The following is a 21486-nucleotide window of genomic DNA, read 5'->3' as shown; positions in this document are numbered from 1 at the left end:
AAAGTGATAGTAGACTTAAGTTGCTGTCCAATAAGTGTTAATGTATTAATATATTGTTTATTAAATGTTAATTTATTTTCAATAATGTAAATTTAAAAAAATAAAAAAAAAAAATAATAAATTTTAACCAGTGAAGAAACTGGAACCCGTGAAGTTGAGCCTAAGGCAAGATAATTGCATCAAAGTTGTTACCACTATGTGCTAATACATTTGTGTTATGTTTTAAAGTAGAGATTAAAAAAAAACTTAATAATAATGCGAAATTTTTTTAATTAAAAGATATTTTTTTTCGTTTTTAAGACAGTCAAACACAATAACGGAGCGGTAATGCCCCCACTTTTCTATTTTATTAGTGAAAAAATGTATACAATTTATTTCTTAAATTAAGATTTTTTTCTTTTTGTCCGAGGGTAGGTGTTGAAATCTTTAAAAGATTCTATGAGGACTGGAAAACGCGTGCTCATAGATATGTGTGACTCTTACCGCACTAAAACCAACTCCTCCTGACGATTGCATTTAAGTTCAGATGGAACTTATCTAGCAATTTATCTTTCTCGAAGATCGAAGTTAAGTTACGTTTTGTAGGTAACTTTCCGGTGAAAGTTCCTACTGATGATATTTAAAAATAGCTACCTAAATTAAATTTTTTTACTTGCTCTATAGGGCAAGTATTGGTTTCGTGTCAAAAAAAAATTTCGAGGTTTTAATCAAAACTAACATTACGATAGTCGAGAAGTCCAAAAAAGTGGGTTTCGTCATGACGTCCGTCGGTCGGTGCGTCCGTGCGTCCATCTGTACAAGTAGCTGCAGCCCAAACGGCTCGACAGATTTTCATGAAATTTGGTACAGATAGTTTTTTCGTAATTTCCAAGGTTGGTTTTTTTTTGTTTTTTAATATCTCGCCTAGAACGTATACCTCCCATACAAACTTTTGGAGGTATTGCAATTTTCTCGAAAACGGCTCTAACGATTTTGATTAAATTTGACACAAGTAATGCTGTACGTATATCTAATATAACTGCGTTTTTAGTTTTTCTCAAAAAATACGAATAGTGGAAATATGACATTTTCTTTGTCGGCTCTTCCCGTCTATCGTTAATGAGTTATTCCAATTTTCTCAAAAACGGCTTTGACGATTTCGATTAAATTTGGTGTTCGTTATAGTCTTAGTGATTCTAACAAAACCGCGTTTTTAGTTTTTCAAAAAAAAATTCGGAGAACGGAAATATGGCGTTGCCGTTTTGTGCCAAATTGATATATTTTTTAGTTACTATTGTATATTTCATCAAAGACTAATCCAATTTTATTCAAAATTTGCAGTCAGATATTTCTTGTCATTTTGAAGTGTTAAATGTAAAAAAAAAATTTTAAATGTAATTTTTTTTTTACTTTTATTTTTTTTGTTTTGTTCAAAATTTAACGAAAATCTTTAATTTCCAATAGTAATTTAAGATATAGATACTTTGAACTACAAGAGCAAGTACGTGCGGCCCCAGTCGTGCATTTTATTTTAAATTAAATCATAGCAAAATTAATATAGCAAATATTTAACCGAACTTTCGATCTCACTAACAGTCGCTAGCCCTAACTTGATCTACTTATGGCGTGCTCTCTAAAGACTTTTGAAAAATCCATAAAATCAGTACAAAAATTCATACAAATCAGTACATTTTGAAAAACTTTACGTTTTTCAGAGGTTTGTTTTTTTTCATTCAGAAAGTACTTACTTATTTGTAGGAACATTTTGGGTAACGCTTTTTTGAGCCTTCAAACAAAAAAAAAATGGGTTAGACATAAATTTTAGGTAATTTTTAAGGTTCTAGGAACTTTGTGGCAATTGTATAACCAAGAGAAATTTTGTTGCACAACTTTCAATACAATTTGACTGAACATTTAAAAACAATTTGAAGGTCGAGAAAATTTATACCCATAAATACTTGTTTTTTAAAAACAATTTGAAGGTTGAGAGAATGGATACCCATTTAATGACTTGTTTTTTCTCCCCTCCCCCCCTGAGCTACGCTCTTGAATGAATCTTATGGTTTATACTGTATTTATTTCAATAACTTTCATTGCAAAGAGTTAAAAACCATTGCACCCTGCTTATTCTGCTAGCAAGAAATATACTGCAACTCTTAACCTAAATCTTCCATCTCCCCTACATATAATAATATTCTTGCAAATATTTTGGCATAAAAGAGGATGAAACTGAAACCACCTTAAACCCAAAAGGGAAGTTATTTAGCTCATGTAACCCAACGATCTTCCTCTTCTGCATCTGCCTGCATCCAGTAGCAGCTAGCGGCAAGAATCGGTGGAGTGCTCCACTTATAAGTAGAATAGTGAAAGTTTAAGGCATAAAATGCAAAAGGGAGGCTTTTATTGGGTTTCTTACTTATAGTTTTTTTTTTGTTTTTATTCTTGTTTTAACATTTTAACATTCCCTTTTAATGACTGAGCAACCCTTAAACTTAACCAAAGAATTTTTGCTCCCTCTTCGCTTTGCAAAACAAAGACAAAACAAAATGCAATAAATTTATCTTAATTTGAGTTCCCTACTAATTTGCTGACAATTAGTTGAGGGCGTGTTGCGCTAGATTAACTTGAGTTAAGGGCGTTGTTGGTTTTGTTTGGATTTTGTGGTGGCTGGAAACTACTTCAATATTTATTGGAGTTAAAAATTAATGTGGCATATTGACAGTAACCATAAACTAAAAAAAAGTTCATGATATACAAATATTGAAATGTAGATATTAGCCAAATTATTAAACCTGAAAAGTAATTTGATGACATTTATGTTCGAAAACTTTGTTGCTGTAGGAATATTGGCATTCAGTTGGTCTAACAAGGACGGATTTATTGTAGGTACAGAAAAAAAAAAAAATAGTTACTCAAAAATCGAAAGATTTAAGATTAAGAAAAGTATTCATAGCTAATAAAGCTGTGTAATTTCTGCCCTTGAAGTTTGGTTTTGACATTGATCCCTTACCAAGTTGTTATGCACAAGCACAATGCTTTTTTATTGCATTTTTTTAAATCAAAATGGCGGAATGATGACCGCATTCTCGTGGTTAAAAAGATACAGTAGGAAAAAAAGGTAATTTTGATTTTTTTGACAAAAATCTAATATGAACTTTCCACACGGAGAAAAAAGAGTCACCTTAATTTAAGGTGACAGTCATCTTAAATTAAGTTGCGATCCGCTTAATTCTATGTGGTCTGTTTTCTCCGTGCATTAAATTTAACTGAGTTTAAGTGGAATCACCTTATTTTAAGCGGATATCACCTTAATTTAAAGTGGTGAAATTTAATGTGCGCATCATCTTTTTTTATGGTGACACTTTTTTCTCCGTGCAGAAAGATTTTATCATTAAAACTGGAAAGGTTTTTGCCCTGGCAATAGCAAAAAAGATTAAAAAATTGGAGCTCCTTGATATTTTTTAGAGAAATATAAAAAAATGCACTGATATTGAGAAAACTAATAGTCCTTTGCATTCACAAGATAAAAACGTATGCCCTTAACAAAATACTTATTATTCATCGAGTCCTGTCCAATGATAAAAGTTCACTATTTGTTTTACCAATAAGACAAAGTATCAATTTAAAATTTAAAATAAATAATTTAATTCGTTTGAAACGCTTCGAAAATTAGGATACAAATTGACATTTTCAAACACTCAGCGTTTTATTTTTTGTGTATTAATATTCAACTTTTTACTCAACAGTTAGAAAGACGTATATAAACCTACTTCTTAATAATTTATTTTTTTATCCTATCCACAAAAAAGGACTTTGAAAGACGTGTCTAGAATAACATTCTTTTTCCAAAAAAAAACCCTTGTATATCTGGGTAAAAAAAACACCAAATTCAAAATAAACATAATCGTATTTTGAAAGGGTTTTGTGTAACTCAGTTGTTTTTCATCAAAAGAATGCTTAATCTAAAAGTTATTTCTCATAAAGCTGCGAACTAGGAGAGAAACATATTTAAAGTCTAAGAGCCCACAACAAATCTTTGGAGTGGAGGTATACCTGATTAAAATGTGAGTATGCATATGCAGTGTTATAGCCATATGCTTTCTAATAATGAATTCAAAAGTCTGGCAGCTTTAAATCGTTAATTTGTGGTGTCTACTATAAATTAGATACACTATCCTTTAAATACAAACCTTACCACTTTTCATGAAATGCCCCATCACTCGTTTTAAAAATGAATTCCATTTAAATATCAATTGAAAACCTTAATTTAACTAAGAATTGTCTTTAATATTGGCAGAAAAAAATGGGGACCAAGAAAACTTAGCACAGCATCGTACCGTCTCTATATTCATTTATGACCATATTAATTGGTTCGCAAAAAATTGTGTCTGCTACTGCCTTTTTAGTTTGATCTTTACGCACTTTACTTGTATGTACGCTTGCCTCTGACTAACGCACAATTCAACCTAAAAAAAACCATTAGTCCGCCTGCATCGTAAGGCCACTTCAACCAGTTACTCCCGATATGGTAATAGAAACCAATACCAACTACTTATATGCATCAAAAGAAATTTGATAGACGCTCACTGCCAGACATTTTGTTGTTTCAAAAGCCGATTGTCCGTTACATCAGGGAAAGTTGCCAGCCTATTCGACCAAACCGCGATGAGCGAACGCTTAACAAGATCACAACTTGCAAATATACTCTGATGTGCTTATAGATGATTTTCATACGAAGTATCTCTCGGCTAATTGATATTTTGTTTCGCGTGTTTGCCACCATATTGCATTAGCGTGTTGGTATGAAAACAACAAACAAGTTGGCACAAGGCACAACATATACCTGGGCATAAAATGGAAAAAGTAAAACATCATCTTTTCTAAATCTCTCGCATATGTACATTGTACATTTTCTGGCTAATTGATCTGTGGCAAGTGCAAGTAAAGCGCATTTTTCACTCCACTGCCATTGGCCTTGATGGACAATTGAATTACCATAAAAAGAGGAAATTCAAAGAGGAGGGATCGAGACTGCAACGCGACGTCTTGTGTGATGTTGAAATGATTAAACCTACATCCGTGAAATAGTTATTTTGACCATCTCTATGTCATCTTGCGCTGTCGAATTGCTTATAGAGGAGACATTTGTTTAGTCTCTTAGTTTGAATAGAGGGATTGTGTGTGACGATAGAACGTGCAGCACTTTCTCGTCAAAGTCTGTGGTTAGACGACTTTCCAATTTGTATTTGATGGTTATGTTGTTTAACAAATATGGACCAGATCTAACTTATTGTTTTTAACTGAGATACAACAGTATAGGTACTTAATCCATTGCAAGTCTTTCCTTTGAAAGATAAACGACTTTTACATACAACTATATTTGTTATAAGTACAATAACAGAGAATATGAAATTCTCTTAGGCTAGGCGCACACATGCGATTTCAGTCGCGCGATTATTCAGTCGCAAAAATGGATCACAAGGATTTCAATGCCTGTGAACACACATGCTTCCCGCGATTAAAAATTTGAAAATTGTGTCTACAGTCATTGAAATTCTTGTCATCTAATTTGCGACTGAATAATCGCGCGACTAAAATCGCGATGTGTTCGCCTAGCCTTAGACCAGAGAAACACATGCGATTTTGGTCGCGCGATTATTCAGTCGCAAAAAGGGATCACAAGGATTTCAATGCCTATGAACATACATGCTTCCCGCGATTAAAAATTTGAAAACTGTCAACACAGTCATTGATGCCGTTGTCATCTATTTTTCGATTAGGTTAATAGTCGCGCGACCAAAATCGCATTTGTGTTCCGAGTCTTAGGGTTTACATTATTAGAATGTTAAAATGTTAGATGTTAAAAATCATTTAAGAATACATTTAATTTACTATTATCACAATTTATTTATTTTTTGTACATTTCTTTTAAATTTGTTTACCAAATTAAATTTAATTTATTTTAATAAGAAAATTTAAAATTAAAGAAAAAAAATAATATTTCTTTACAAATCTTCTTTTTGAACGGTTTCGACCTCCAAACGAAGTTTACTTGCTTTTTAAACAAATGTTTAGAATTTTTTTTTTGGAAATCGTTAAATTTTTTTATAAAGAAAGATAGTCAAACACAGTTCAACAAAAAAAAATTGATATTAATTACTAGACAAATAAAAAAATTTAAAAAAAATTAATCAACCTGTTTAAAAATAAACAATTTTGGAAAAAACTGAATTTTTCATTTAATTTTTGTGTCTTACATGCACTTTAATTTTGTTTGAATTAAAACATTAATTTTTGGGTCCCTTATCTGCACATCGATCGTTACCAACCTTAAACATATCCTCTGTGGTAAACCTGTGAGTTAAGTTTAAGTACCAATTTTGTGTTCCATAGAAATACAAAGTTCAAAGAACGTTCAGCCAACCTGAGTGCAAATTAGCTTGACTTTATTTGCTATCCATTCAACATCCACGTACCCATAATAAAAGAGATTTATAAAAATGACCCCAAAATAAATAAAAAATGTCAAGTACGTATTCCACAAAAAACTGTTATCTGATTAATTTATTAACCAATAAAGTAAGAAGGTAATGCTTTAAAATTTCAACATAAAACATTCACGATAAAGTCCATAAATGAAGAAAAAACCAGGTTACTTTCATGTTTTTTTTTTTTTTCTAATGTTGAGCTCCCTACAAATTCATCTTTCAACATAATTAGATTTTGAATAATTACGGAAAAAAAAATAATAAAATCAACTCCTGAATATGGAAGATAATTTTCAAAACAACCCTAATCATAACCTCCTGTCAACTTGCTCATACAATTTACAAGCTTATTACCTGTTTAGGTTTTTTGGTTTATTATCCATATCCGTCCTCAAAATCTCTATGTTCCATTCAAAAGAAACCTTTTGAATGGTTGAATGAAGCCTTTTAATTTTCACTTTTAATTCGGTTTGATCAAATTAATTAAAACGAAAATATCTGAAGTGGTAAATACGGGCAGCAGACAAAACAACCACCATATAACCCAAAACCTATTTCAGGACAACTTACCTCAAGCTTTTATACAATGTAGGTAGAGAGGTGCCTAGTTTTGTAGAGTTAAACTATAATCACAACGGAAAATTTAGCTCAGTGGTGCAATTTGTCCATGCAATATTTTCATCGTTCGGGCTTTTGTTCTCTGCAAATAGCAAACCTGGAATGTCAAGTTTCGTGCTGTATAAATATGGTTGTGGCAATTCTTTGAGTGTTTTGAGAAAAAAAAAGGTTACGTTTCCTTTGTTGAACAAAAGTAGCATTTAGGAGAACACTAACCAGAGTTCACTGTGTTTTTGTTTCTGTACCATAACAGCATTGATTACTTCTATATTATCATCGGTTTGTAAAAATAATTATTAAAAGCTTAAAGACTTATTTATAACATGTTTAAATGGGTGGAAAATAGAACATAAATCTCTAGTTGAACTCGAAAAAAAAATGAGCTTGATATAACAATCAGAAATACCATTACGATGATAGTGAAAAAAGTGGGTCTCGTAATTCTATCTGTCTGTCTCTATCTCGAGCTGCAGTCAATGAAGGAAATTATTTACGAAGAAAAAAATAACAAAATAATAAAAAATTATTAAAATTATTTTTATTTTAAGTGGAGTGATTGAATATAATTCAATATAAGTTCAAGTGACCTCAACTCCAAAAATTTATAAAGCATTTCTCCCAGATCTAACTGATGAGCCCACTGTCGTACCTGTGCGAAACGCTTTATAAATTTTTGGAGTTGAGGTCACTTGAACTTATTTGGAAATTATTTACTTCAAACTTCTTAGTTAAGGATTTTAAGTAATTCCCTATCAACGGTACTTGCCATATGGTTAAAATGGAAAAGTTTGTTTTTCTCAAAAATGATATCAATTGAAAAAAATGGATGAAATATGTATAGCATTTTTTTTAAATAAAAAATAAATACTTTGTCGACCCTTATTAACGGTAGGTACTTAATCGTTTTCCTTATGTCTGACTTTCTCTTACAAATTTTTTTTTCTGAATTTTTTTTTTTTTTTTGAAACTTTGTAGGTATGTACTTATACAAAAACTATTTTTTTTGAACGGCTCTAACGATTTTACTAACTAATATTAACATTGACATAAACATTCGACGTCAAAGTCAAATGCAGTAAACCATTTGATTTCTTGTGTACCACAGAATTTTTAGATTTTTTTTTTTTTTGAAAATCCATAGACCCTTTTTCTTAATAACACATTTATGTAGAGAACCTTAACTTTCAAAGTCCTGCAGAATTTATTTTTTGTACAAAGATCATTGCTTTGATGTATTATACGTATATGTATATTGGAATTCCACAACACTTCATTTGCACCAGCTATTGCTTAGTTCATAAATTAAAGAAAAACAACAAGAGAATAAGGTTAAGTTAAGAAACCAAAACAGTTCTCAACTAAAGATTATTCCTAAATCTTACAGATACAAAAAAAGTTCATAAGAAACAACAAACTATTTTGAAATTAACCTCTTTCACAACAATACAAACTTATTTAACATGTAAACTTTCTTATTCATTTTTTGTTTTCTTTGTTTTTGTTTTCAACAAGAGGTCCTTCAACTCCACTCTTTGTTCAAAAAACAACATTATAAAATTTACGGAAAAGATATGCTCTTGTTGTTACTTCTAAACTTCGAAAAGTTTATTTTATCATAGATACAACACCTATACTTGAGAGGATGCTATCATCAGGATATTTTATGTTTTTTCAACAAATACCTATACCCAGTTGGAAAACATTCTTCTGCCTAAAACTTAATTTCTCTCAAAAATAACTTTGGTTTCGAATATTTATTGAAAACCTTTATTTAAATTTTGAGATAAATTAAAACAAAATGACAAAAAAGGTAAAGTTTTGTATTCCTGGGCATAAACATTTCTTCGATTTCAAAATAACCTCAACAACACATGAGAAAACTATGATTTTTAGGTATTTCGTCTCTTCCATCTTTCAGGGGACTTTAATAAAGAATGCCTACTCTTGCAACCAAAATATTTTGTTATGTTTCCATTGAAAAACCCTCCACATATAGTTTTCAACTAAATAAGCCAGAGTGGACAAAACTACAATCATCTACCCTTTTTTAAAGAATGTGAACTTTAAATATATTGAGGCTCATATTTTTTCATAAATCTAACTAAGTTGAATAAATGTTGAACCCTCAATTTGAACTTTTACCCTTTGGATTTATAACCTGCTGCCAAGAATAGAATCCATTAAAATGAATCTCCAAGCATTAAATCTAATAGACCTTTTTTTTCTAAAAAAAATTTATCGCCAGTTTCCACATGTTCAATTGTAAAAAAAAAAATATAGATGTAGTATGCTAATTCTAATATAGGCATCTCTAGCACCTGAACTGAATGCGTCAGTTTATTCAAAATTTATTTCCATTTAATTCGTCAATGTACAGGGAAGAAGTTTTCTACAGAAGTTTTTTTGTTGTTTGCTTTAATTTCAAAAAACGTTTTGGTGATACTACTCCACTTCGACTAGCTACCCTCGACGAATCTCATATGGTTAATGCTCTCCGACTGTTGATGGTGATTTTTTCGACTACTTCTAGCTGTATCCTTGCCCAGGTGGACGAGGAGAATCTGTTTTAAAGTCATAGATTCGTTTTATTTTTCATCCTGCATCCTACACATGATTGCACTGTTCAATTTCTGGAAAAGTGTTAAAACGATATACCAAACACATAATGTGTATGTGTGTATGCAAAAACTATGGTAGAGGAAGAGTTTGGCATGTTGGAAAAGTTTATTTTTTCCTGTGGATGTTTGCAAAAAACTAAGTTTTTTGTATGCAAGTCCCAACGTGGATTTAGAACAAAATATGGCTGTGGAACAAGATAAAAATAAATCAGTTTTGCTTTTAACACGAATACATTTATGCAATGTAGGTATATGTTTGTTTAAATCTTATGAGCTTATGACTCAACTTATGACGCAGGAAATAATTTTAAAATCATATGAAATTAATGCAAAGCATAAAAGAACTTAGTTTTGTTTTTTTAATTTTTAATCTGAGAATTAAAAAGGAATATAATGGGCTACCCTGCAGAAAGGTTTGAATTCAAAAATATCTGCTTCGGAATGCTAGAAATATTTTAATTTTAATAACTCTGCATCTAGAGCATTTAATTTATGAATACAACTAGAGGAGACCTATCTTGGGTTGACCAGGGTAAAAGGCTATGTGAAGTTGGAACCCCCAAATGCTAATTTATTTTTCAATCCTGCCTGGTTTGATTGCCCAAAGTTAGCCCAGGACAGCCCAGGATATCCCAAGATTTTTTTCGCTAGCCCACCCTTAGTCCCAAAATTATAACGGAATTATTTGTCTTTACTACAAAAATCAGAAAAAAACAATTTTTTTCTTCAGTGTAAAAAGTGTTGGTTTTGCACTGTGGTTCGTTTGCGCAACGTTGGCCCAAGATAGCCCATTTTTTTTTCCTAACTCCACAATTATTTCAAAAGAAACAATAAATATTATTTTCAGAAACCGAAAAAATAATCATTTGTTTCCTGTGAAATAATCCTTAGTTTAAAACCGTGGGTTGCTTACCCAAGACTAGCCTAGGTTAACCCAACGTTTATTTTTGCTATCCTATCGTAAGTGTAAAAATTATAGAAGCATTATTTTTTTTAAGTTTAAAAAAAATTAAAAAAAAATAGTACGCATACACCCCAGTGTCCGTGTTAATTAACATATAATTTAGAAAAAGTAAATCAACTGGTGTGGGTCGTGCGCCGCAAATTTTAATTCCTTGACTTAGAATTCTCACTTGATTGAATGTAGTCTATATAACATTCCTATTAAGAAGCTCAAGTTGATTTGTTTTATTTCAAGGTTCAGGTTTAAAAAGTATTATTAGTGTACTGAAAAAGAAATCACCTCACACACCATTATATATTTATTGTTACTTTTGAAACAGTTTGGATAGATTATACTAAGCAAGTAGCTTTACTAGGTGCTCATATGGCTAACCAAAAAAAATCTATGATTTTTACACTTGTGGTTTTAAGGTGAAATAAAACAAATCCATCTTAAGCTTCTTAATAGGAATGTCATATGGACTTATGGATTCAATCAAGTTAGAATTCTAAGTCAAGGAATTGACATTTGGGGCGCAGAACCCACACCAGCGGATTTACTTTTTCTAAATTATAAATTAAAAAGGACACTGGGGTGTATGGCGTACTATTTTTTTTTATTTTTTTTTTGAGGTGAATACAAAATAATGCTTGGTTTTAAACTTAGGATTTTTTTACAGGAAAAAAATTTTTTTTTTCAATTTCTAATATGAAAAAAAGTTTTTTATTGTATCTTTTGAAAAAATGGTGAGATAAAGAAATAAAATGCACGACTGGGGTCGCACGTACTTGCTCTTATGCTCAAAGTAACTCTAATGTTAAAGCTTTTTATTCAAGAAACACCGTTTTAAATTATGTTTTACAAAAAACCAAGTATGCCATTTTATTACTTGCGTAAAAAGGTATTTTTAGAAAAAAAATTTTCCAAAATCGTTAGAGCCGTTTTTTAAAAAAATAATTTTTTATATATAAAAAATTTCCAACGTTTTTCACAAAAAAAGTTGGCATGCCATTTTAAAGAAATAATTAATTTACACATAAAAACGAAATTTCAAAATTTTTCACCAACCCGTTTTCAAAAAATTGATGAAAAAAAAAATATTTTTAAAAAATCCAAAAATGCACTTTTTGAAAATTTTCTAAAATTTTAATATTACCTTTATCTAAACGCTTTTGCATAAAAATTTTCGCTGAAATCGGGTTAATTTTGTACGAGATATTCAGAAACCAACAAAAAACGTTCTAGACAGGTACCTACCGTTAATAATGATTTTCAAAAAAAAATTTTTCATCAGAAGATAGACCTTGTCTTCAAACTTTTATTTGAATTTTTTAAACAAAATCGTTGGAGCCGTTTTTGAGCAATTTAAACTTTACTAAAATCGGTCCAAAAAAATTGATTCCAAAAATCCCAATGGAGAGTCTCCAAAAAATGCTACATACCAAGTTTGAAGTCAATCGGTTCATCCGTTTAGGCTGTATCTCCTTATACAGACAGACAGGCAGACAGACGGACTTCCGGGAGCCACTTTTTTGGCATTCTCTACCATTGTAATATCATGGAAATATGTAATCTCAACTTTTTTATTGTACGAATGCATAACTTGATATATAGTACCTATGTATATCGCAAGTAAAAAGGGTTTTTGCTATCATAATAATGTAGAACTAGTAGTAGTAGTAGTATTTAGAAGTATTCAAGACCAAACATTGTCTTCAGTTTCTTTATAATCATGTCTCAGGAAACCACTAATGAGTGCATTATCTGATCATATTTTCTTGCACTTATGAACTTTTCTTTTGCAACGATAAAAAACTACATTTTCTCGTCTATTAATCACAAAAAAAGTGAAAATGTCCAATGAAATCAGATTCAACAAAGATGTCAATTAAATAGAGTACAAAACCAGTTGCAACGTAAAAGGTGCTTCACCAGTTCAGTCAGTCTATACGAGTATGTCCATGTGAAAATGTTTTGTGTTGTGTTGTTTTTTTTGCTAAGAATTCATCTTCCACGTCTATTAAGAGTTCTGTTGACTACTTGTTCACCAAACCACTTTGGTTACTGCCTACCTGTCTGTCTTTAGTACCTTTTTTGCGCACGTTCTTGTTGTTAAGCATTATATTGTCGTGTTGCAAGTTGCACAAATGACAAACCCATCTACTATCTATCTTTTACGGTATAATATGTTGAACATATAGTTGCTCTAACACCATTGGCACTGAGGATATATCTAACTTACTTGTACCTATACGCTTTAAAAGTGTTTTACATTGTGTTTTTGCATCATGTTTTACTTCAATGAAAATGTAACACACATCAAGACCAAAAGGGGTGAGTTGAAAACTTCACAAACTCCTGTTAAACATCATTGCCAAGCCAATCTCTAGGGTAACAAAGTTCAGTAGGTCACATGTCAGAGTTCATTTTCATCCAACAAATTCTTGTTTTGACAGAAACTCTACTGATGGTATGGTGTACCTTTATAATATATTTTACATACATTCCTACAACATAACCAAAAGCAAGGAAAACAAAAAACAAGAAAACATCGACAGGCAGAAGATGTATGACATGGAAATAAATTTCTTGAGGAGTCTTGAATCCTGTATATTTTGCTAGAAATACCTAATGTAAATATTTCGAAAGATTGTTTTATACACATTTGACACATTATGTTGGTATTTGATATTGTTATTGGCGCAGGTGAAAAGGAATGGTTGTGTTTTGCAAAAACAACAAACTGAAAAAGAATCGGACTTTTTGATCTGGTTAATTCTGCTTAGTAGCGTGTTTCCTTCAGCTGTTTCATAAAATTAAAAGACCGCTCAAGGGACACGGTGTATACATTTTTAAATGTTTATGTACAAATAATGTTGTAACTTTTTTTTTAAATACATAGTTTTAAAAATATAAATTTAAACAATCATTGCGCCAAAAAGTCCTAGTAAATCCAAGAAAAAACATTTTCAAATTTACTTACTTTCTAAAAGTCCATGGATGTGCACAGCAAATAATTAAATATTTCAAATATAACCTCTTCCATCGATTTATTGCAATATGAACATATGTATACATTTGTATGTATGTATTAAAGAATATCCTTAGATCTCCATATTGTATGTACATTGTGCATTATGTCCTTTTTTATCCTTCATTTTGTAATTATTTTTCACTGCATCATCACAAAACTTTAAAAAATAAACCTAACCTAAAATTGGAAATTTGAAAACATTAACTTTTTGGCGCAAAATTCAAAAAGTACCTAGTCGTATAGAAATTTTAAATACATTTTGCGTAAATTTTCAAAGTATGTATTTGAGCGACACAAATCTAAAACACATTTTGTGTATTTTTGTGGGTACATAATTCGATACCCTCCTGTAAGAATGTATTAAGCGACATTTCTAAAATTGCTTAAGAAACGCAAAAAACAACATTATTCTAGTGAGGAAATGTATGGGTTTCTCAATTTTAATTCCTCTCTAGTTTCATTTGCATACATGGCAGCAAAACCAGGACCAAAACGTGACGCTTTAATCATAATATAGTTTCATTACCACCCACAACTTGGAGACAAAAACCCAAAATACATATAGTTTCACATCAAAAAGTCATTTTCGAAAAAAATATAAAAATAGATGAGAATATTCATTGAGGATTTATAAAAAATAATAAAAAACATTTTATGAGTTACGAATTTTAAAATCTGGTAGTTCTGATTTTTGACACAGTTAGTTCTTATAATGAATGCCCATTGCCCAAAGTTTTCGGACTAGAATATTAAACACGAAAATGTAAAAAATTCAAAAATATAACAAAAATACCCGATGTTTTCATTCTTCGCTGATCTAAGCTCTTAAAGATTAATATTTTTTTCATATAAAGATATAGGCTTTGAAACTTGTTTTTAAACATATATAAATAAAATACCTATGTTTGTGAGGCATTCAAAAGGTGAAAAATAAAATTGTCCTTAAATGTGTTTTTTTGTCCAGTTAAAGCCCAATTATTAAAATCTTTTTGGGTACCTTTATACGATGGGGTAAAATATAAAATAAAAATTGTTTGCCATTTGTTCTGAGGAAAAAAAATTATTTTTCAAGGTATAGTCAAAATCTAGATTTCCAACTAAATCATAGCTTAAAGTTCCCTTTCCTTCTCATTCATGGTCTACTAGTTTTAAAAACCCACAATTTTGAAATCGTTTTAGCTTTAATAAAAATAAAAGTCTAAAACTGCATTTTGCATAAAAAAAAAATGATAAATATTCTCAGTAGGTACAAAATGCAAAAATTCAATTCTTGATTCTGAAAAGTAAAGTGGGTGGTTTGAATTGAATTAATTCTGTTTTGAGAAGGCACTTAAAAAAATATTTTGATATCTCTAAAAGTGGTCATGATCGATTGAAATTTAAAAAAAAAAACTCTCTGTACATAAAGCGAACCTAGCTATTAAATATCGCGCCGAATTAGTAAGAGAATACAATGGCTAGAACAACAACAGAAAAACAACAACTCCAACAACAGCAATAACATAAACACCAACACCGACATCAACATCAACACAAAAATTCAACATCAACATCATCGACAACACCAATACCAACACCAACACCAACACCAACACCGACATCAACACCAACACCGACATCAACCCAACAACAACCCCAACACCAGAACCGACACCGATACCGACATCAACACCAACATCATCGTCAACACCAATATCAACACCAACATCCACACCAACCCCAACACCAACTTCAACACCAACACCAGCACCGACATCAACACAAGCATCATCACCAACATCATCGACAACACCAATACCAACACCAACACCGACACCGACATCAACACCAACACCAACACCCACACCAACACCTACACCAACATCAATATCAACATCAACACCAACACCAACACCGACATCAACACCAACACCAACACCAACACCAACACCAACACCAACATCAACACCAACATCCACACCAACACCGACATCAACACCAACACCAACACCAACACCAACACCAACAATAACACCAACACCAACATCAACACCAACACCAACACCAACACCAACACCCACACCAACATCAACACCAACACCAACATCCACACCAACATCAACACCAACATCAACACCAACATCCACACCAACACCAACACCAACACCAACACCAACACCAACACCAACACCCACACCAACATCAACACCTACACCTACACCAACATCAACACCAACATCCACACCAACACCGACATCAACACCAACACCAACACCAACACCAACACCAACACCAACACCAACACCAACACCAACACCAACACCAACACCAACACCAACACCAACACCAACATCAACACCAACACCCACACCAACATCAACACCAACACCAACATCCACACCAAAATCAACACCAACATCAACACCAACATCCACACCAACACCAACACCGACATCAACACCAACACCAACACCAACATCAACACCAACACCAACATCCACACCAACTCCAACACCAACACCCACACCAACATCAACACCAACACCAACACCAACACCAACATCAACACCAACACCCACACCAACATCAACACCAACACCAACATCCACACCAACATCAACACCAACATCAACACCAACATCCACACCAACACCAACACCAACATCCACACCAACCCCAACACAACACCAACACCCACACCAACATCAACACCTACACCTACACCTACACCAACATCAACAACAACACCAACACCGACATCAACACCAACACCAACACCGATATCAACACCAACACCAACATCAACACCAACATCAACACCAACACCAACATCCACACCAAACCCAACACCCACATCAACACCTACACCTACACCAACATCAACATCAACATCAACATCAACGTCAACATCAACATCAACATCAACATCAACATCAACATCAACATCAACAACAACATCAACATCAACATCAACATCAACATCAACAACAACACCAACACCAACACCAACAACAACATCAACATCAACACCAACACCAACACCAACACCAACACCAACACCAACACCAACACCAACACCAACACCGACATCAACACCAACACCAACACCCACACCAACATCAACACCTACACCTACACCTACACCTACACCTACACCAACATCAACATCAACAACACCAACATCAACAACAACATCAACACCAACACCAACAACAACACCAACATCACCACTAAAACTAACACCAACACCAACTTCAACAATAACAACACCAACACAGTAATACAAAAAAACAACAACAACACCTGCAAAAACAACATCAGCAGCAGCAATCATACCCCCTAACATAAAGAACTATCTAATGGATATTTAATCGCAACAGACGACTCAACCGAGTCATTGATGCAAAATAAATGTTTTATGTTAAACTACTTTAATTAATTAATATATATATATTTTCAAATAAGATAAGATAACCTTATATTCAAATATTTTTAATCAAAAATTGTTACTCATGAATTTCAATAAAACAATTACTTACTTACTTACTTACTTACTTACTTAAAGCGAACCTGAAGGATAAAGGTACCCATACCTACCCAGCCTAATTATTTTTCAAAACCTTAATTTTTTAAAATCTCCTACAAATTAATTAATTTGTTAGCTCTTAGCTATCGGATAGAATATTTGTATTTGTCGACATTTTGTTTTTGAATTTTTGACAAAATGTTCTTCTTTGAAAAATATAAAATACAAATGGTTTAAAACGAGACCATTATAATAGAAAACTGTAATTTTTAACGTATTCATTGATGAGCCGGATAACACAGTTTTGTGTTGGCAAATGGTCGCAAGACGGTGCTTGCTATAAGCGCTCTTCGGCTATGAACTGATAGTGTTAAAAAAAAAAACATACTGTAGGAAAAACTTCTGTATTCAAGTGGCTAATGTAGGGATCCAGGCTATTATGTTTCCATTTTAGCTATAAACATCATCATAACAAAAATTCATTACAGAAATAACATAACACTCTATTTTATGTTGGAACATTCTAGGTACATTATAAGCAACATTCTTGTATTTGAAACAAAAATTTTAACTTTATCAACATATTCTATGTTTCTCCTTGGTTCCAGTCAACATGTTGATAAAAAATATAGTCATATAGTGGGTGTACGTGTACAGCTCCTGTTAATGTTCTGTACAAATTTATACCAACCACCACAATCTTTTCCAAAGCTTTCTTCCAATATGATTTTCCATCTACATTTTCCTCAACCTCTACCACAGCCATCAGCAACATAACAACCTTGCAAACTTTATGAATGAAAAGCCACATTTTTTGGTTAAGGTAGGAGCAAAGCCCCAACCAACTCAACACTAAACATACCCGACCATCTAACAGAGTGCATCATCTCCACCGTCTACATCAGTTGAATCAGATACATCGAAGATTTCACACGGTTCGGTCCAGCATACAATAAAGTATCTCAGTATCTGCCAATAAAAATCAAGTAAAAACCTTGTCCGATATAAAGTCAAACACTAAATCATATCATCACTGATGGTTGTTTACTTTTTGTGCGGTGCGCTCGCTATCTCCTCTCTAACTTGTCGATGATAGTTTGTTGAGTAGGACAACTTTTTCCCGCCAAAAATGGTCTTCTATACACCAACGAGAATTCAATAGATGAATGAACGCGTGTATAAAAAAAGTATAAGGTATCAGTATCATACGCATAGATACTTTTTTATCTGAACAAATCCAAAAAAAAAAAAAACAAAAAGGATACTGCGAGTAAAATATTCATGAGAGTGCTCTGTTTACAGATGGATGTGATTTTTTTACGGATGTTTGTCGATTTATCCTTTTGATGTGATGTGCAAAAGGGGATGAAAACCTCGAAGATTAACGAGAAATCAGATGTTTGTGCAAAAGTGTTTTTATCTGCGGAATCTCGGTCGGAGGTTGGCGTTATTTTTTTGTGTTGTATGAAAATTATAACAAATGACCTTAAATTGCTTTTAGTTTAATGTCTTATTGTTTTTTTTTTGTTTTCTTTTCTAAAAAGATTAAAGTCTTGTGAAAAAATTCTTGCGTGTGTGAACGTTTGATTGAAAAACAAAATTTCAATTGTTTTGAAAAGTGAAAACGATTTTCATTAGCACGCAATTTAGTACGGTGCAACCAAGTGCAACCGGAATATCACCTTTGTTGGCGATAAAAAAGCAAATAAAATTATTGTAGAACCAACTTATAACCATAACTGTGATGATGATGATCAAGTTCGCTCATCCGTTCCGCCTCCGATGGTCTACATGCGAAGTTCGGTGAAAATATAGTTTTTAATTAATTTAAAAAAGATATAAAACTAACATCACGCACATATTAAATGTTATCTTTTATTAAAAATAATAAAAATATGCTCAGCCAAGGTTAACAGATGCATTACAAGAAATGCAATAACAGTGAAAAGTGAAAGATACAAAATTAGATATATATATATCTATCAATCTTGTCGTTGTTTTTTTTTTCTTTAATTTTTAATTGCATCAGTAAGAAAAAATAAAATATAATAAATAAAAATGGGTGCAAAAGCGAAAGTTTTTTGTGGTTTTTTGTTGTTCGTGATTGTATTTGGATTGCGATTTTTCTGTGCAAATTGCCAGAGATATCCACCACAGCAGCAGCAGCAGCAACAGCAGCAGATACAGATGCAAAATTTCCAACAGCATCACCTGCCACTTCAGCAGCATCAATTACATGCGGTGACAGTGCCGATACAAAAGGATTTACACTCGAACGAAAATCGATTGCAGTCGCAGGTGGGTTCATTTGTGTGCGAATAAGAGTGAACATGAGTGTGAATTGTGAATTATGTGTTGCTAGGAGAAGAAACAAAAAAGTAGATTTGTAATTTAATTTATGAGATACTTTTTTTTATAGGTATACGTTTTTAACTTTTTTTTTTTTTTATTATTCGTGACAATAGATGAGGTGAAAAATCATCGAAGTTGGGTGGAGTTTTTTAGTTAATCGATTATGTTTTTGTTTAAGAAAAATTTAAAAGTTTGAAATTTATTTTCCGGCTTTTCTATAATGAGAGACTGTATTGGAAATATGGTTTTACTGAGAAAAATAAAATAGGAAGCTAGAAATGGAAAATAATTTGTAATGAATGAAAAGAATGTCAAAAATTGATGTTTTGTGTGAAAAGAAAAATATTTGTGTAGTGATTCAAATTGAAATGCATCTGGAAATTAATTTATTAAATTTTATTTTAACTTTATTTGAACATTTGTGGAAGACTAGACTATGAAATTTTTTTTTACATTTTTTGTGAAAGACTATCAACTAATGTAATTTATATTTATTGTTACGAAACTAAGTTTTTTTTTTCAGGATGGAGGCATAATTTTGAAATTACTTACTACCTATTTTATTTTTTGTTATTTGAAAAAAAAAAAATATGTGGAAACTCGGTGAGGAATCCAAAGGCTCTCACGGGCTCATATACATACGTGTGTCTTAAAGCCCATTTCTACAAAATTCTACTAAGTCCTAGACCTGACATTTTGAATGATGATTATCAATATTTTTAGTACTGTCTTTCCACATTTTATCCACTTTCAAATAGATTCTTAGCACACAAATTTATGTATGTACTTGAACTAGAACATATTAATTTTATTATCTATTTTTAAAAAATATTCATTTCTTAATCGATCGACATTAAAATAGGCTAAAATTGACGAAGCCAGAATTTTTGCAATATTCCTATATACATTTTTTTCAAGACTTGTCATCCTTATTTTTGGTTACTTTTCTCTGTAACATCGCATTTGACTTTTAAGCGTCCACATCTCGAACTGTAGATTTTTACATTTTTAGTTTGTATATTTGTCATTTGTACATATTTTTCAAATCCATCGATTTATAGCCAAAGTTTATATAAAATACTCTTCCCGCAGCACTCCATAGCTATTAGCTGCGTTCCTTTGGAAATATTTATCTACTGCTTAGTACTTAAAGCTGCTTTGAACTACTTTTTCAGTATAGCAAAAGTAGTTCAAAGTAGTTTTAAGTCCTAAACAGTAGATAAATATTTCCAAAGGAACGCAGCTATTAAATCAAAGTTCGACACTCCACCGTTTTCTTTCCAGCTTTAATATAATTGAAATTTGAATTTCAGGCTATTTGTTTTACGTTTTGCCGTGCAAAATAGACAAAGCCTAATTTGATGCATTGCTTTGTTACCTACAGCTGAAAAAAAATATTTTTTTCAAAGTTTAATTTTAAGCGGTCACTGTGGCGTATGCGTAACTTTTTTTTTAATTTGAATTGGCCTAGAATTTTTTAGTTATAACATTTGTAAGCCATTTTCTAACTAATGGCCTTTTAAAGAATATGGCTTTTAAGATAAGATAAGAGTCACATCCCCCATCGTATCAAAAGTGGTATCTGTTATTTTGCACTTGCAATTAAAAATTCTAGGAACCACAACTTGTTTTAGAAGTTTTACCAAATATTTTTACAAATCCAAAACAAATTCAATACTTAATTCATAATTTTAACCTATGTCTTCTTTGACAACCTGTGGTATCCATCTTAAATTTGCATAGGTACTTCATCAATCATACTATAACAGTTGGTAAGGTTTTTCGCTCCAGTTGATTTCGAACTGAAAAATCTTGCCCTTACTGATAAATTTATTGGCAGAATTCGAAACGGTAGGGGAAATTAAGGAATAAAGATATATAGAGAAAAATCAAAAAAGAAAAACGAGTTCGGGATGAGAAACGGATTTTTTTTACGATTAAAAAAAATA

At 31.9% G+C, this 21486-nt stretch overlaps 2 protein-coding genes across 4 annotated transcripts in view; one reads left to right on the top strand and one right to left on the bottom strand.

Moving 5' to 3' along the window:
• Window positions 1-13823, bottom strand: part of LOC129909824 (serine/threonine-protein phosphatase 4 regulatory subunit 2) — a 97921-nt gene extending 84098 nt beyond the window's left edge. Inside the window, exon 1 of the mRNA XM_055986930.1 lies at window positions 13630-13823. The gene's annotated coding sequence lies outside the window, so the exon portion shown is untranslated. The remainder of the gene's footprint in view (window positions 1-13629) is intronic.
• A 4213-nt stretch (window positions 13824-18036) lies between these two features.
• Window positions 18037-21486, top strand: part of LOC129909821 (serine-rich adhesin for platelets) — a 96161-nt gene continuing 92711 nt past the window's right edge. For all 3 annotated transcript variants that reach the window (XM_055986924.1, XM_055986923.1, XM_055986925.1), the window contains exon 1: window positions 18037-19483. In XM_055986924.1, coding sequence (XP_055842899.1) covers window positions 19244-19483 — 240 coding nt within the window. In that variant the 5' untranslated portion in view covers window positions 18037-19243. The remainder of the gene's footprint in view (window positions 19484-21486) is intronic.

Source organism: Episyrphus balteatus, chromosome 2 (genome assembly GCF_945859705.1).
Source record: "Episyrphus balteatus chromosome 2, idEpiBalt1.1, whole genome shotgun sequence".
NCBI lineage: Eukaryota > Metazoa > Arthropoda > Insecta > Diptera > Syrphidae > Episyrphus > Episyrphus balteatus.
The sequence above is the reverse complement of the archived record's forward strand: the minus strand, read 5'-3'. Positions and strand labels throughout refer to the sequence as shown.